This window comes from Austrofundulus limnaeus, unplaced genomic scaffold (assembly GCF_001266775.1).
Source record: "Austrofundulus limnaeus strain Quisiro unplaced genomic scaffold, Austrofundulus_limnaeus-1.0 Scaffold93, whole genome shotgun sequence".
Lineage (NCBI taxonomy): Eukaryota > Metazoa > Chordata > Actinopteri > Cyprinodontiformes > Rivulidae > Austrofundulus > Austrofundulus limnaeus.
Window position 1 is genome coordinate 584,330 of NW_013952495.1, and position 16,056 is coordinate 600,385.

Genomic DNA, 16,056 nt, shown 5'->3' on the forward strand with positions numbered 1-16,056 from the left:
TTAATTTGATGAAAACATTTTAAATTTCCAGTGCACTCACATCAGAATAACTTATAGATTTGTTGTTAGAATAATAGATTAATTGAAAAAATAATCGTTAGATTAAATCAATTAGAAAATAATCGTTTGGTAAAGCACTTGTATCTACAAATAAACAACTTAGAAAATAACCCATTTTACATTTACATCATTTAAAGCAGGCTGTCACAAATAAACAATTTATTCAAATTTATTTATAAAACATATACCAAAGATACCAATCTGGCAAAGAGCTTTTAACTAAAAATCTGACATGCAGTAGATGCTTTATGAAGGCTTGTGCGTCTCAGATCCTGTCAGTTTGTTTTAGATGCCTTTCATTTGCTGGAAGAGTATTTTTAGCCCCCACATGTCATATTTTGTCCTCAATTTGTTCATGTCTGTGATTGTTTTAAGCCCACACTGCACAATGAATGAGCTGTCATGGTCAGGTACATGGCCAGAAAGTAAAGTGAAAAGCAGCTGAAGTCCTTCAAAACAACTGTAGATAAAACCACTTTAAAAGATTACGAAATCGTCCCAACAACTGGAATGAAAGCAAAGTATATTAAAAAAGTGGTTCAATCCTCCTACATATTATAGGTCTAACCTTGTACAAGTAATTCCAGGGTGTCCTCTTTTACCCCCATCTCCAATGCATWGAAGTGCCTACAAGAATAAAAAAAAATGTTAGTTTTGTAAAATTGTCACAAACTAAAACAAGCTCTTCATTAAGGAACACTTACTGTAACACGCTGTAGCCTGTGTCAAAATGTTCCAGTATACACAGAGGTCCCTGGCTTCTCAGGGCAGCCTTGAATCCTGATAGGGACGAACACATTCAGTCACAAACATACAAAATGCAAACAGCTCCACATCTCTCTACTTACTGCTGAGCTGTGATGGCAGCTGTTTTGGGGGAACCACATCTTGAACCACGTACTGGTTGATCCCTCCAGTCTTTACCAGGTCACCCACGCACACGGGTACGAAGAAGTCCCACGACATTGTTGCTGTTTGCTCCTAAACCTTGCAAGCCATTATCACCATTATTGCAGTTTAGCTAGTTATAAATATCTACGGAGTAACTTTGAAATAATAAACTTATTACATCTCCACTTTAGTACATGTGGATTATGTATATAAACTGAAAAAAGTTTTTAAAAAGAGGGACGACGTGCCTTGAGTTAGCATGCTAACTAGCAAGCAAAGCTAACGAAACGGATGGCTAACTTATCAGAGATTACACACTATTGTTCACTGGAAACAGCTGAAGAACTCCACAGGAACATCAATTTTCACTTCGTTAAAACACAAAACCTTACCTGTAAACGTTGCAGATCCTAGTTACGCAGAGCTTAAAACTGTGTCAGGAAAAAAAAAGTATATTCGTACTCGCGGTATTCAAAGGGTCTGCACCGGATCAGGTTTTCAAATTTTGCTGGGACATCGCGCCAAGCCGACGTAACAGGGACGCAAAAATCCGGGCGGTGTTTGACCCACTACCGCCACCTGCCGGACGAGCACGAACACTACTAAACAATGTTTCAGCACCATTCAGAAGGTGCTGCATAGAATCACAATAATTTATGAAAATGAAATGTACAATGAAAAACACAAAACAATTTTTTGAGGTAGTAGCTGTATTGAAATGATTGACAGCCCAATCATTCCCACATCCCAGTACCAATTTTCAGCTACAGCAATAAGAATACTTTTCACAAAAGGTCTTAAATTTCAATATGCAGCACTCAAATATTAAATAAAATGCTTTAACTCACAGGTGACGAATGTTATTGTGAAACAGAATTTGTCTACTTAACTGCCCTTTTCTCACACTTAAAAACATTGTGTTCCAAGGCTAAACATGAGAAAATTAATACAAAAAAAAAAAGAGGCATAAAACAATACAAGGCATGTTTTCAGTGAGAATACAGTATCATGAAATCCAAAAACTTTTAAACAGGAGGGGGCAGATGTAGTGTTTATTATTGATGTGAACAACAAAATGTAAAAAAAGTAACACTAAGAGCACCAACTGTGACTAAAATAATCTAAATTATTGTTAAATACACCTGTAACCACTTGGCTCTGTCACACACTGCATCAGACCAAGGCAAGGATGTAAACCGAAGAGTAAAGCACCAAATGTAAAGAAAGATGAGAAACAAAAACTCTAGTAACTACTGAAGAAATATTCTTCTTATGCTCCATCAAAAAGGGTCTGTGTTTTGTTCCAGAATAACCGGGAGTTTCATTTTCTCTTCCTGTCCTGAGAGCAACGTGGGCAGTACCTGCCAGAAACCATTGAGAAACAATTTTTATGTATTTTTTTAAACACACCAATGACGCACATTAAAGCTGCATTTTTACTTTTCTCACCATTTGCCTCGGGGTTTGGTTGTTAAGCCCACACATGCAAAATGGAACCACTCAATGGAGCACTGAAAATAAAAAAAAACACTTTTAGGTGTGCTGCACTCAGATGAAACTGCGCTCTTAAAAACACATTTTCAAACAGCCATCATGTACTGTATGTACTGTGAAGTATAAAGGCATACAACTGTAGGACTTAGGCTCTTATTTGAGAGTTGCATTAAAGAATTACATGTAAAAGTTTGTAATTGTAATTATGCATTAGAGTAATTTACATATGATACGTATTTAATTATACAGGGGAATCTCTGAACTCTAGTGAACTGAGCATGAGAAGAAATGATCTGGTCTCTGGACTCTGTTGGGTCTCGGCACAGAAAATTATCCTAAAACGTCACCGGCTCCACTGAATTCTGCCCCCGTCTCATGTGTTTGACCCTATGCCCCCCACCCCCACCCCATCCCAAGTGACCTAAGCCCCCCATCCCCAGCTGTCTTGCTCTTCAGCGAGTCTTTTTTTGTGCATATGATTCTGTGTTTATGAGTAAACATAGGATCAGAGCAACTTTTTAAACTCATCTCTCCTATTGTGCTTTTCTAAGCTTTTTAAAGGTAGTGCGACCCCTGCTGATTGCTGCACGACCTGATCATCTGTTCTCCCATGTTCGTCTTGTGTGTCTCTCCTGAATGGGTGTTCTTAAATGTAATTTTGTTGTGCTCTGTAAAATGACAATAAAGGCATCATCATCATCATCATCATCATCATCATCATCATCATCATGTTAACTTGTCTTTCTTCTTTCAGCTGTTTCCTCTTCAGGGGTCTCCACAGTGAGACATCCTCCATCCCACCCTGTCCCCTGAGTCCTTTGTCCTCACTCCAACTACCTCTATGTCCTCTCTAACTGCATCCATATATCTCCTCTTTGTCATTTTCCTGACAACTGCATTTCAATAGCATCTTTCTACCAATATACCCACTGTCCCTATTCTGCACTGTCCCTCCTCTGGACATGTCTAAACCATCTCATTCTTAAACTTCAACTCCAAGTTGTTTAACCTGTGCTGTACCTCTGATAATCTCATTCTAATCTTTACCACACTACTCGGCATAGATTACAAAAGTTTGTGAAGAAAACCGAGTGTAAAAGGAGGTAATCAGGCAGGGTTTCATATGATTTTTACACCATAAGTCTTGTGCTTTTTCCAAGTTGAACAGCTAATGTTATTTTTTGTCTTAAACCCTATTCTGACGGGATTAGTTTTACCTAGGGACCCCATGCTATTTGTAATAATTACAGAGATTGTCTGTGTTGTTAATCCCGTGAGAATCGGCCATGTCAGTAATTTGTAAAGTAAAAATTCCCCCACAAATTACCTACCATAATTCGCTGAACTCCGAGGTCCTGTGATAATACTAATACAATGTGAATAGGCATCTCTGTGCTGTGATTTGGACTGGAACTTTGGAGAGCGGAAAAAGTGGAGAACTTGATGTTTATGTTTTTTTAACGTCCGTTCAATGTCATGTTCAACTAAATAGACAACAACTAACCAGGCTTCAATGTCACATTCGGGAGATGTCTGTAYATTTCAGAAATCTCAGGCTTTGGTTGTCCCGTGCGAATGTGCCACATAAAACACAGACATCGGGGGGTAATTTATTTATTACATGGGGTCCCTAGGTAAAACTAATCCCGTCAGAATAGGGCTTTAGTGAATAAAACATATCAGTGTATTAAAATCTGCCTCCTCAAACATACAAAGCCAGAAAACTGTCCTCGTCAGCCACTAAAACAAACTCACATCGGTGTTGTCACATCCGATCATCTCGCCGTAAGACACCTGATGGCACAAACAGTAGGTAGGCTCGTTGGGGTCCACAGGCATGTCCAGGACATCAGATGGGTGTACGTTACCAAAGTTGGAGGAAGGGCTGTTGAATTCTCCTCTGATGAAACAATAAAAAGTGAAAAAAGGAGCATAATTGCAAAAACTAAAAATAACAAAACACAGGGTCATTGCAAGATAAATAACGTACTGTTGAAGGAGTTTGACTTTCTTCTGAGCACTTTTAGGACTTCCATCTTCATCTGAGCTCTTCACCTTAGATCTTGTTTTAGCTGCTTTTTTCTCCTTTTGTCTGGAATCTCCTGAAATTGCAAAAACACTTAAGTGCTCAGCAAAGCGCTGGTTTTTACAAGACATCATGCAAAACAAAGAACATAAAGAACAAACGCAGAGAACCGTACAACATACCTTTCTTTCCTTTGCTTGAGGTGGAGTCATAGTCGGTGCTCTCAATCTGCTTTTCCTTTAGGTCAGCCTCGAATCGAGCCAGGTCTGTGTCGAGACGTCTGATGTGTTTGTCGACCTGCACGACCATGAATTTCAGTAACTAACTAATGTCTAAAACTCTTGTACAGATGCTCATAAAAATGTGTTTAATTCTAAGATACCAACCATTTCATAGGTCTGCATAGCCAGCTGCACCTTATCATCTCCAAACTCCTTGCATTTACTGTAAGACTGCTGGATCTGCCTCAGGATGGACAGTTTTTGCTCAGAAGAAAGAGTTCGGGCGTTGGATGTGTATTCTTTAGCCAGAGAGTCGATCTGTCCTTTCAGATCTAAAATAAAATAAATTACATAGCCATTACAATTAGGATATCTCTGCATGTGAGATTACTAATTATAAAATGCCCAGTTATTAATTGTTTAACATGAATAACCATAATTAAATATAGAATTTGGAGTTTTTAAACTGTGAGGGTAAATAAAGTACTTCATCTAAATTGTTTCTCCACAAATCATATTGAAGGAGTTAAACATATTTTAAATATTAAAATCACAAATAACATAACAAGACAATGTGACTTGAAGAGCGGGATTGGTAGAAACAGCCTCTGTGACCTGAACCTGAACTGTGTTCTGCTGGTGGACCTTGGCTCTGGTTAAAGTGTGCCAATAATGAACATTATGCTTGAACTAAAGGGTGTCCATAAGTACACATAGCACTGGGACACACATCTTCATCTACCACTTTTCTGTAGTCAGGTCACAGAGGAAACAGGTCCAGGGGGAAAAAAACAAGATCTCCCTGCTCAAGCTCCAGCCCCCAAGACCCAACAAATAAGGAACATGCAGCAGATAACGGATGAATGAATGGGCAACCAATTACCCTTTCCTGCTGCTGTTCCTACTGCTCTCTGTATACAGATGTACTTTTTTCAAGATAGGGTTGTCAAAATAAAAATGAATTCACATTTTACAGCACATTAACCTCACCCTCTGTGCGTTGATCGAGATCCCTCATCAAATTGAAGTTCCTTTGCAACTCGAAGGGGAGGTTTTCTATGCCTGGTGTGGTGAAGACAGACAATCAGTGAGATCAGCATCAAACAATTAAAACAATGAACATTTATCCAGTGTATCTAGCTCATACGGCGTCATTCTTCAAACTTTCACTTTTTAATTTATTCAACAAGTGTCATAAAAATAATACATTTAATGCGTGATGGGAATTTGGGTTTTTTGGACAGGTGTTTATCTAACAATACGAGAGGATAGATTCCCAATCAGCATCCTGTTTTAGCCTCGATTTCTCCAGCAAATAGACAGAGCCTAAATCCGGCACCGTTAGTGAAGGACCGGTTCTCTTCCGCATGAAGGAGAAACAAATGCCAAGCCAAACAGGAAGAGGCTAAAACCAAATAAAACCACAGTAATGAACGTGTTTCACACACGTTTAAAGCACGATATATAACTTACTGTCCAAATAATGCTCCAAATACATCCCAGCCGCCATCTTGGAAAATGTAAACAACGCAGCTTCCGTTTGGAAACGACGCGATTTGATTGGTTGTTAGAAATAATGTTTCCAACACACGTTCTGGTTCATCGTTTCAGTTCAACACACCATCTTTCACCTTCACAGCAAGTAAAATGTAAATTTATTACACTAAATATTATTTAGAACTATAAATTGACTTCATTGATCATAATTTCCAGATACTAGAATGTAGCACAGCAAGTTGAGACGTTTAAAAGTTTATTTGAAACCTTGAAGGTTTGAGATGAAATAGTTTTTATCATATCATATTTTCAATGTTTAGACAATTAGTCACCAAAAAAATAAATAAAAAAAATCAATGAAAAACCATTAACATTGATCTAAAAAGTATTGAAAATGTTTTGGCTGATATATCAGTTCACATTTGTGCAATTATAAAGATGACTAATGTGAAAATAAATTTTACTAAATAATTAAAACAATTTACACGAAAAATCTCTTAAGAGTTCTTTTTTATTGTTTTGTCACTGGCAATGCTGTAATTTGCCAGCAATGAACTGACAAATAAAATGAACCAAACTTTAAAAAGAAAAAGCAGTGAATTCATTAGACCAAAGTCGTGTTACAAACATTTAACACATCCTGCTCTGACATGACAGAGAATACAGATCCAAACAAATGAAGACTTGTCTGGTTTGTAATAAAACTCCACAGTTTGTATTTTTTGTAATCTGAAATATTTTCCCACACTGTCCCATCACTTTTTATTTTTGTGCCTCATCTTCTTGAGTTTATTCTTTGCCATCCTGTTCTTCCCCTTCATGTGCATCTTGATCTTTTTTCCTTGTTTTTTCTCAAATTTTCTTCCTCCTTCTTTCCCAGGTTTTGCTGTACGCTGACCTGGCATCTTCCCTCCAGACTTTTGGGCCTCTGTCCCGACCTCGGTCTCTTCATCCATCTTAGCGATCTTTGCCTTCTTTGGTCCAGTTTTCGAGTTCTTTTGTCCCGTTGACTTAATGTTTGCTGGTTTCTTGACTGCTGTTCCATTTGCTTTGGCGTTTTGCTTTAAGACGCCTGCTTTTGTCGGGGCAGCCTTGTTTGCCTTGTCGCTTTTGGATGATTTCTCTTTTGACGAGTCTGTAGCTTCTGTAGCCTCAAGAGCTTCTGTAGTTTTCTCTTCTTCTGTAGAAGCAAGCACAGGGTTAGCTCATCACAAATATAAYACAAGATGACATTTATGTGTTAAAAAAGAATATATCACCTTTCCCAGTGGCAGCAGATGGAACTATATTGGAGAACTTTTTGAATTTGGCCACAAAGAATCCATCCATATTGTGTGAATGTGGGTAAAATCGTCGTGTGAGTTTAAGAGAAGGATGGAATCTATATTTTTGGAAACTTAAGGATAAAATACATTAAAAAAACAGTTATTGACCACAATATTTATCTTTCAGTTACTGCAACATTTAGTGAGAACGCAGTGGTTAGTTGATCTACCTGGTGAAGCCTTCCTTCCCAAAGTCAAGTCCTGTGGGGACCAACTTGACATTCCTTTTCTTCAAAGCATAGTCCACCACCCACTCATTCTCCTCCACCTGGTGAAAGATAGATCTTGTTACTAGTATATTAAGTAAAACAAACAAAAAATAGCGTCTCCTAAATGAAACTAGTTAGTTTTATAAACCCAACAAACATCAAAACCAAATATAATTTTCAGTCAATTCTGAATGAACACATCATCCTTAAAACCAAAACCAGGGCAAGTTCCCTGTAATTTCTAATCTCTTAAACAGTTTTTGTTGTTGCATGAAACACCATTATTATGAGCTAATTCAGCTGGGGCCACATGTCCTGACTTAACTGGTTGAAGTTTGAAACCATCAAACTATAATGTTTTTTTTTAAATCAGAGATTGAAAATCTCCCATGAAAACATTCTTCTGAAGACTTAAAAAAACATATTTAAATTATTGACAATAAAAATAAAGTCTTTGATATCAGAGGTCTGATCAGACGGTGGTATGAACATCAAACATGAACACATACTGTTATGGAGCACGTGCAGTAGATCAAATATCCTCCAGTAGCGGATGCTGAATTTACAGAGTCGATGGCAGACAGAATCAACTCCTTCTGCAAATGAGCGGAGCGCTGAATATCTGCTTCATCCTACCAGGAAATTAAAAATAGGTGAATTGTTTTAATGCACAATTAGATTTATTTAGAATTATTTGCATGGTATACATAAAGACTGAAAACGTTATTTTACTTTGCTGGTTTTTACAGCCGGATCTTTAGCGATGACTCCAGTTCCTGAGCAGGGCGCATCAAGCAGCACTCTGTCAAACCCACCCATTACCTGCAAGAGCAAAAAAAAACTAATAAGTTCAGGAAAATAAACACACACTTGTAATAAATCTGCTCCAAATGAAATTTGGGATGCAGCTCCTGAAAGCTGCTGACCTTTGGGAATTGTCTGCCATCATAGTTGCAGACCACAGTGTTGGTGACCCCAAGACGGTGAATGTTTCCCACTACGCTCTTCAGCCTTTCAGCGTTTGCATCATTAGCAACAATCACTCCTGTGTTTCTCATCAGCTGAGCTAAGAATGAAAAGATCACGACAAACACAAACTTTAAATATATTTTAGATGGAGGAGGAGGAGGAGGACTCGCTGTGAAGACCCCTCAAGAGAACACAGATTAAATTTAAAATAAACTAATAACACAAAAACTCATGATCCTACCAATATAGGTGGTCTTCCCTCCTGGAGCTGAGCTCATGTCCAGCACCATTTCTCCCTCCTGTGGAGAGAGCGCCATGACTGGCAGGAAGCTGGAAGCTCCTTGCAGCATGTAATGACCAGCCAGATACTCTGGGGTGGCACCTGAGGGGAAAGAAGGGATGAACTACAGCTCAGAACTCTTCAGTGAAAAGCCATAAGTCTCAAAGATCGAACAGAAACTTACCGATTGGTATAGATGAATCGAAGATAACCAAACCCACTTTAGACCACTTCCCCAGTGGGTCAAGGTTTACTCCTCTGTTGATCAGAGCCTAAGCATGGACAAACACAGACCAATCAAGTTAAAATGTGAAGTTGCAATGCTAAACCAGAGGCAGTGACTGTTCTGCACCAGTGGTTTCTCATATGACCCCCAGGAGCTCCAAAAAACTGCACTAGAAAAGCACCAAGGGATCATAGATGGATTTATAGAGACTGACAACAAACAACGTGGGTTTTTCTACCAAAGTGATCCCAGTGCTAGATCAAAGTCAGAGCAGCAGAAAGAAAAACAATTTATAAACAGTGTTCCTTTGTTTACATCACCTGTGCAAGGTCTCGCCTCCTTGTTTTCAGTGTGTTGGTCCGAATTGTGACGGGTCTCTGAATTTCATTGGCTTCAAGGAAATCGACCAGCTGCCAACAATTAAAATGAAAAAAAGAAAAAAGAAAATTGAAGAGTGGAAATAATTTTGGTTCCTCTTCTTTTAAATCAAACACTCAGCTGTCAGTCTACATGAGTGATTTTACAGCTTTGTTGATTTAAACACAACAAACCTCTGAAAGTGGGAAGATGTCCATTAATTTCTCAACGAGGAACTCGTTGTAGCTGTAATAAGTACACAGGTCTTTCTTCAGCAGATCGATGTAGTCGATTCTGTCTTTCCCCTTCTCTCTTTTCGCAGTGAAATTACAGAGAACATCAATGTTGTCCTTTATTCTTTGATGAACTGTCTTCAGATCTAAAGACAAGATGCCTAAAAAACAGAGAAAAATCCAAACATTTACTGGGAATGTGTAGAAAGATTTTATTTTTATTAATGAAAAACGTTGAAGTCACTTACCTTCCTTCTCACTCTCCTCTGCAGTGGGCAGTCTGAATGTATCCATATCAACTGTGTTGGTTTGGATTGTGTCATCTTCATCCATGTCAGCATCTGATTTCTGTTCGTCTTCATTGTCATGGTCATCTTCGTCATCATCATCATCATCATCATCATCATCATCATCAACATCTTCCTCTTCTCCTAGACCCATGGATTCTTTCAGCTTTTTTTCTTTTTTGGCAGCACGCTCAATGGGAAGAAGCTGAATATAAAATGTATTCAATGAATAAAAGTATCAATTTATTTTAATTTTAAAAAACTTGTTTTGTTTTTTACAAAAGTAACTTTTGCTTCAGACTCTAGTTTCTGACCAGTCAGCGGAGCATTCTGTTTAAAACTAAACAATATACTGGCTCACAAAATACAAATAATTTCTAGAAGAATGGGCCAAATAAAGATTTAACAACTCTAATCTCTGATCTCAAAATGTTAAAGTGAAACCGTTTCACGTACATCGTCTCCATCGCTGTCCTCTCTGGCTTCATCTTCATTGTCATCATCAAGTGTACCATAGTCGTCAACCATTTCATCATCATCATCATCATCATCCTCATCACCACTCTCGCCATCTTCTTCTTCCTCCAGTTTCTTCAATCCCAATTTTGCACCCTTCTTTTCTTTATTTTTCCCCTCCTTCTTCGGCACAAGCTGCTCTTCTTCCTCCTCTGCATCATCTTCTTCCTCTTCCCAATGCTCCTCGCTATCGTCTTCGCTTTCTGGTTCATCAAGTTTGCGTTTCCTCTTTGTTGGTTTCAACCACTTGCTGTTTTCATCAGTGAATCCTTTACAATAAAACAAATGATCACTAATATTATTAACAAGCATAAAATAAATACAGTTGACCCAATTAACTGAGACTGATAAAGTTACCTTTCTTAGACTGTTTCTCAACAATGCCTTTAGGCTTGTCTAGCTTCTGAACTCTTTTTGCAGCTCTGAAAAAAATGGAAAAAGTTAAATATTGCAAATATAACTTCGGTACATAATGCTACCTAAAAAAATTTAGCAGGTACCTTTTCCTGGCTCTGCTTGATAGCCGTTTTGGCTCAGTTTCCTCTGGAGAGCAAAAAGAAAATGATATAAATTACTGTAACCACAGTGACACAACCAGCGTGATTTAAGCTTCTTATTTCAACAATCCACATCCTGAATAGAAATACAAGTATTTCTTTATTGGCTTTATTTATTTATTTCTGAGAAAATAAAACAAAAGTTGCTCACCATCTGTTATAAACTTGGCCAACTCAACCTCTGCTCCACGCTGCTTTTTGGCTTTCTTACCCGGTCCCCTCTTCACCTTGTTGGTGGGATCCAATTTCCGACCCATGATTCTTTACACAAAAAATCGGGAGTTGGAGAGAAACTGTTTAATGACACAATGCTGCTCTGACTTTATAACACCTGAGTGAACATTTAAACTCTTCAACAATTTACAAGTAATGTAATTCTCTAGCCGGGTCTCAAATTCTGATCTGAATTAATAATAATTAATTTAGGGCGGCTGCGACAGAGTGGTTTGGGGAGTCGTCCTGGAACCGGAAGGTCGCCGGTTCGATCCCCTGTCCAGCTGCTTCAGTTGTTGTGTCCTTGGGCAAGACACTTCACCTCTAATACCTCTGATGTGTGTCCCATCAGTGTATGAATGTGATTGGCACTGATTAGTCTCCATAGATGATTGTACATGTTAGCTTTGTAGAGACCTGATAGAGTGCTGTGTGAATGGGTAAATGAGGACAGATTGTAGTGTGAAGCACTTTGAGTGTTCTGGATGGATAGAAAATAACATTTATAAGTACATAAGTACAGTCCATTTAATAATAATAATATTGATAATAATAATAATAACAACAACTTGTGGTTTCGTTTAAACTGTAGGCTGTTTGGGGGTTCCGCTTATAAGCGTGTTTAATGTTTACTATTTGGCACAAATTATTAAAACGAAAAAGTATAATAAGAAGATTTCTTTAACCCTTGCAAACCCACTATAAAATGAGCATTACTACATCATGACCGCTCTGTTGACGAGTTAAAAACATTTCATTATTATATCAAAATAGTGTTTAGCTGCAATAAGAAGCACATAAATAAATATTCGCATACTCACCGACAAAAGCGGTCTCTTTTGACTCAATTTTTGACTGTTAAATGTCGGTGGATGAAATTTTTCACTTGAACTCACTTCAACACGTTGTTTGCAGGGGTATATCCGGCGCACAAAAATGACGTAGGGTGACGAGCTCTCGAGAATACTCGTTTTGACCTTACACATTAACACGTAAACAAGCTTTGTTTTGATTATTTTCAGGTAAAACACAAAATTTTTTTGATAAAAAGTAATATGTCCCGTCTGTTATTTTAATTTTTAGTATACTCGATTTGCTTTAACGTCATCAATATGCGACCGAAAGCTAGCAATTGCAATGGCTGCTCCCATTGGAAAGAAGCGTGGTCTCGAACATTTGGACGAATATGAACCAAAATTCGCGAAAATTGGCAAAAGCAGCCTCCATGATCGCATGGCGGAAAAAAGGCTCGTGGTCATTCTGGAAGGAGCCTCGTTAGAAACAGTAAAGGTAAAAATGTATGTTGTTGTAAAAGCACAAACAGCTAAAAAACGAATACAATTAAAAGCCCATGTACATTTTGTTGTTTCGTTGTACTTCTTGCAGGTTGGAAAGACGTTTGAGTTGTTGAACTGTGATCAACACAAAAATATGATAATCAAATCTGGAAGGGACCCGGGACATATAAGACCCGACATCGCACATCAGGTAAACATATAATAGTTTGAGCTACAGTTTTGTTTTGTGATTAAAGAAATGTATTCTGTTTCCAGAAATGTTACCCATTTTGCATGTCATGTTGAAAGAATGTATTGTGATATTGTTGGCTAATCTAGTTACATATTTAAGCTGTGTGTGTTGAAGAAGCACAGTCAAAAATTTGATTTAATAATCACATGCAAACACTTGAATCCTATTATATTTTATTGTCACAGTAAGCAGAATCAAAATAAATAATAAAATTTTGTTGCATTTCCTGAATTATGTTTGCTATAAAGTTCTTTGTAATGAAATAATCTACTTTATTCCAGTGTCTGCTCATGCTGATGGATAGTCCTCTGAACAGGGCAGGCCTGCTCCAGGTTTACATCCACACAGAGAAAAACGCTTTGATAGAGATCAACCCACAGACACGCATCCCAAGAACCTTCACCCGCTTTTGTGGCCTGATGGGTAAGCTCTATTTTTCTCTGGATGTGATCAAACTTTCTATTTACTTCTTAGTTTGCTCTTCTAATGTTTCTTCTCTCTACTTACCTTTAGTTCAGCTGTTGCACAAACTGAGTGTCAGAGCTGCTGATGGTTCTGCGAAGCTTTTGAAGTTGATCAAAAATCCGGTTTCAGACCACCTACCACCTGGTTGCCCCCGTATTGCCACCTCATTCTCTGCTGGGGAACCTGTCTGTCCCCGGACTTTGGTCCCAGAGGGCCCTGCTGCAGTAGTGATCGGAGCATTTGCACATGGATCGGTGAGAAAAGGATACAGATGGTGGCTGTTTTATAATTGCAAGTGTTAAATATGTGACGGTAATGTGTTTTTTTTTTATTGTTTAGGTGAATGTGGATTACACAGAGAAGGCTGTATCCTTAAGTAACTACCCCCTGTCTGCAGCGTTGACCTGTGCTAAAATATGCTCTGCCTTTGAGGAAGTCTGGGGTGTTGTGTGACAAGACAATTGAGTCAAAATAAACTGATAAGCTGATATCTCCACGACAAAGAACAAATGTATATGTGGATCTTTAATCAGCAAACCGGATGTTCCAAAACGCTATGTTCACAGCATGTGAATGACAACATTTGGACTCTATGTGGGTTATCTGGTAGTTTTTATATCTTTTGTTGAAATTTTAACGTGAAAGTCTTTTTGTATAACATTATAATAACGGCAGCAAATTTTATGYTTTTTCAAAGTAAAATTTTGCTAAGTAAACAAATGTTTTCTTATTTTTTCTTTCAAAATAAGGAAATTGCAATATTTTACAACACAGCAGAGGAAGTTCTTAATTTGAGATAAACTAAATGGTTGAAAATAAGAATAGTTGTAATTGTCCACAAAGGTGATCAACCAAAGGGGGAAAAAAACAAGTTGATAAATAGGTTTCAGTTTGTTTCTTTTCACAAATCCTAGCAGTAATTCTTTCTCCTGGTGGTTTGATGGTACTTGAGCTTTAGGTTGTTTTAGGAAGTCGCTGTCTTCAAGAAGATTAATACAGATGTGTTGGTCTTGCTTTGCTTTGTGTCTGAGTCTTTTTAGTCTTCTTTGGGGACTAACGAGCTTGTGCAAGTCTAGTATTTGTGGATCTCTGGTTATTCCATCTTAGTGTTGATTTTCTTTTTGGTTTGGTTGTTTGTTTCATTTGTTYTGGGGATTTGGCTGCCGGTTTCTGTGTCTTGGCTGGTTGTTTTTTTTTGGGGCTGCCACTTTGTCTTGCTTTTTGTTTCTGCTCCCTTGGACAATTTGTTGGCTGCATAGCTCTTCTTCAGCTCTGGTTTTGGTTCACGTTTCACAGAATTCATCTTTATCTGTTTTGACATGCAACATGGAGAGGTTTAGAAATAAGCCTAATGTTGGATGATCCAGTGTGTTATACCTTGCTGAGTCTGATGGATGTATTTCTTGTAGTTCTTACAAGTGTGACCATTGCTAACCAACTGTTTGTTCACCACATTGACTTGCTTGTTGTTCTTGGTGACATCGTAACCCTCTGCAGCCAGCGTCGGTTTGAGCTCTGCCATGGAGATGCCAGCTTTGTGTTTGCACTGCGACACCAAGCTGAGTGAGGATGAGCTTGGAGACCTGCAGCGAGGCTAACTTATCTTTTGAACATTTTTTAGCCTTTTTTTCAATCTGGTGCTTGAGAAGACGAGCAGGAGTCTCTGAAAGAGTAGAGGATAGTGCTTTCAGACCACTGAGAATCCTTTAATTCTAGTCACAGTATGACTAATCTGTGCAGTAATCGTGTTCTGTCCTAATGGCATGTCTGTTGACATGAACCTACAGTGTGAACTGAAAGAGTTGGGATGAGCGCTCACCCATAAAAACTATTATGCAGAAGTCATGATTTGCTCGATTGGCTGTCTGACAGATTTGTGTTGAAAATCAATGTTTTTCTGCAGTGTGCTGTTCCAGTTCAAGCAGCCAAGTGTGACGATTATTTTAAACACTGAACTGAATTCAAATCTGATGCTGATGATGTGCAAGAAAATAAAAGCACAATTAAAAATGATTTTTGAAGTGATCTAAATAAAATACCAAACACAGCTACTGTTGAAGTAACCAAAGCTAAGCTAATACCGTGATAGCTTGTAGCTAACATTTAGCCTAGCTGAGACTCACTTGGTAAAACATTCCCTTTTCCAGTCGGCATCTCTTGGTGTGGGATGGCACATTTCAGCATCCGGCCCAAACGTTTGGCTCCTGCTTTTCCGAGGACTTTACCACTTCTGGAGAGCTTTTCTGCCAGTTTTGCTGATGTTGAAGTTGTGTTTTATCTCGATTTAAAACCGACGGTAGCGCTTCCTTCTGCTGCTTTAGGTGAGGCCCTTTCATCTGTAGCTTTTCTACGCTTTTTTTTTTCTTTTTAGGTTATACTCAGAAAAGAAATGAGAGTTATGAAACCTTAACAGCTAATTATACTCGACTGAATTTTCCAAATAGCAACCTAGTAATGTTTTGAAAAACCATGACAATCCAAACTAAAACCTGATGTAGCTAAGCTAATCAGTTTAAGTTTAGTAAATAAATGTGTTAAATTTCTTTACAGCATAAATATTTTTTGAAGTACTGTAATACAATAAATGACATAAGGTATTATACACTGTGTATGGTACAAATACACTCACCGGCCACTTTATTAGGTACACCTGTCCAACTGCTCGTTAACACTTAATTTCTAATCAGCCAATCCCATGGC

The 16,056-nt window shown here is 38.1% G+C and overlaps 4 protein-coding genes and 1 long non-coding RNA gene across 6 annotated transcripts in view; 1 reads left to right on the forward strand and 4 right to left on the reverse strand.

Moving 5' to 3' along the window:
* ncapd2 (non-SMC condensin I complex, subunit D2) overlaps positions 1-1,513 on the reverse strand; it is a 29,106-nt gene extending 27,593 nt beyond the window's left edge. The window contains exons 1-4 of one of the 2 annotated variants that reach the window (XM_014012586.1): positions 1,344-1,513; positions 909-1,047; positions 765-840; positions 629-687 (exon numbers count right to left, since the gene is read on the reverse strand). In XM_014012586.1, the coding sequence (XP_013868040.1) occupies positions 629-687; positions 765-840; positions 909-1,026 (253 nt within the window). In that variant the 5' untranslated portion in view covers positions 1,027-1,047; positions 1,344-1,513. The remainder of the gene's footprint in view (positions 1-628; positions 688-764; positions 841-908; positions 1,048-1,343) is intronic. The other variant, XM_014012588.1, reaches the window with a different exon arrangement.
* A 130-nt stretch (positions 1,514-1,643) lies between these two features.
* ing4 (inhibitor of growth family, member 4) lies at positions 1,644-6,260 on the reverse strand. Its single transcript, XM_014012589.1, has 8 exons — positions 6,166-6,260; positions 5,683-5,754; positions 4,858-5,024; positions 4,654-4,768; positions 4,436-4,547; positions 4,201-4,345; positions 2,401-2,462; positions 1,644-2,312 (listed from the first exon to the last, which is right to left on the reverse strand). The coding sequence occupies exons 1-8, from the start codon at positions 6,200-6,202 to the stop codon at positions 2,273-2,275; spliced, it is 750 nt and encodes a 249-aa protein (XP_013868043.1). The 5' UTR covers positions 6,203-6,260; the 3' UTR covers positions 1,644-2,272.
* Positions 6,261-6,681: 421 nt separating this feature from the next.
* Positions 6,682-12,303, reverse strand: nop2 (NOP2 nucleolar protein homolog (yeast)). The gene is made up of 16 exons (XM_014012591.1): positions 12,183-12,303; positions 11,300-11,409; positions 11,092-11,134; positions 10,949-11,013; positions 10,532-10,860; positions 10,037-10,280; positions 9,750-9,949; positions 9,519-9,608; positions 9,157-9,244; positions 8,934-9,074; positions 8,650-8,789; positions 8,456-8,545; positions 8,233-8,355; positions 7,685-7,782; positions 7,449-7,585; positions 6,682-7,369 (listed from the first exon to the last, which is right to left on the reverse strand). The coding sequence occupies exons 2-16, from the start codon at positions 11,403-11,405 to the stop codon at positions 6,945-6,947; spliced, it is 2,319 nt and encodes a 772-aa protein (XP_013868045.1). The 5' UTR covers positions 11,406-11,409; positions 12,183-12,303; the 3' UTR covers positions 6,682-6,944.
* A 155-nt stretch (positions 12,304-12,458) lies between these two features.
* On the forward strand, positions 12,459-14,076 carry emg1 (EMG1 N1-specific pseudouridine methyltransferase). The gene is made up of 5 exons (XM_014012592.1): positions 12,459-12,651; positions 12,748-12,849; positions 13,173-13,314; positions 13,405-13,610; positions 13,696-14,076. Exons 1-5 carry the CDS (start codon positions 12,499-12,501, stop codon positions 13,807-13,809), a joined length of 717 nt encoding a protein of 238 aa, XP_013868046.1. The 5' UTR covers positions 12,459-12,498; the 3' UTR covers positions 13,810-14,076.
* A 504-nt stretch (positions 14,077-14,580) lies between these two features.
* On the reverse strand, positions 14,581-16,020 carry LOC106520474 (uncharacterized). Its single transcript, XR_001310560.1, has 2 exons — positions 15,480-16,020; positions 14,581-15,019 (listed from the first exon to the last, which is right to left on the reverse strand). It is a non-coding gene; the product is annotated as an uncharacterized LOC106520474 (long non-coding RNA).
* Positions 16,021-16,056: the final 36 nt, after the last annotated feature.

Excerpts from the sequence above, each read along its gene's own strand:
- ing4 (XM_014012589.1), bottom strand. The coding sequence starts at position 6,202 with ATGGCGGCTGGGATGTATTTGGAGCATTATTTGGACA. Across the intron at positions 4,548-4,653 it reads CTCAAGCAAAGGAAAGAAAG|GAGATTCCAGACAAAAGGAG; the intron begins GTATGTTGTACG and ends TTGCAATTTCAG. Across the intron at positions 4,346-4,435 it reads AAAGTCAAACTCCTTCAACA|AGGAGAATTCAACAGCCCTT; the intron begins GTACGTTATTTA and ends TTGTTTCATCAG.
- emg1 (XM_014012592.1), top strand. The coding sequence starts at position 12,499 with ATGGCTGCTCCCATTGGAAAGAAGCGTGGTCTCGAACATTTGGACGAA. Across the intron at positions 12,652-12,747 it reads CCTCGTTAGAAACAGTAAAG|GTTGGAAAGACGTTTGAGTT; the intron begins GTAAAAATGTAT and ends TACTTCTTGCAG. Across the intron at positions 13,611-13,695 it reads GAGCATTTGCACATGGATCG|GTGAATGTGGATTACACAGA; the intron begins GTGAGAAAAGGA and ends TTTATTGTTTAG.
- nop2 (XM_014012591.1), bottom strand. The coding sequence starts at position 11,405 with ATGGGTCGGAAATTGGATCCCACCAACAAGGTGAAGAGGGGACCGGGT. Across the intron at positions 10,861-10,948 it reads TGAGAAACAGTCTAAGAAAG|GATTCACTGATGAAAACAGC; the intron begins GTAACTTTATCA and ends TTTATTGTAAAG. Across the intron at positions 8,790-8,933 it reads AGGGAAGACCACCTATATTG|CTCAGCTGATGAGAAACACA; the intron begins GTAGGATCATGA and ends TTTCATTCTTAG.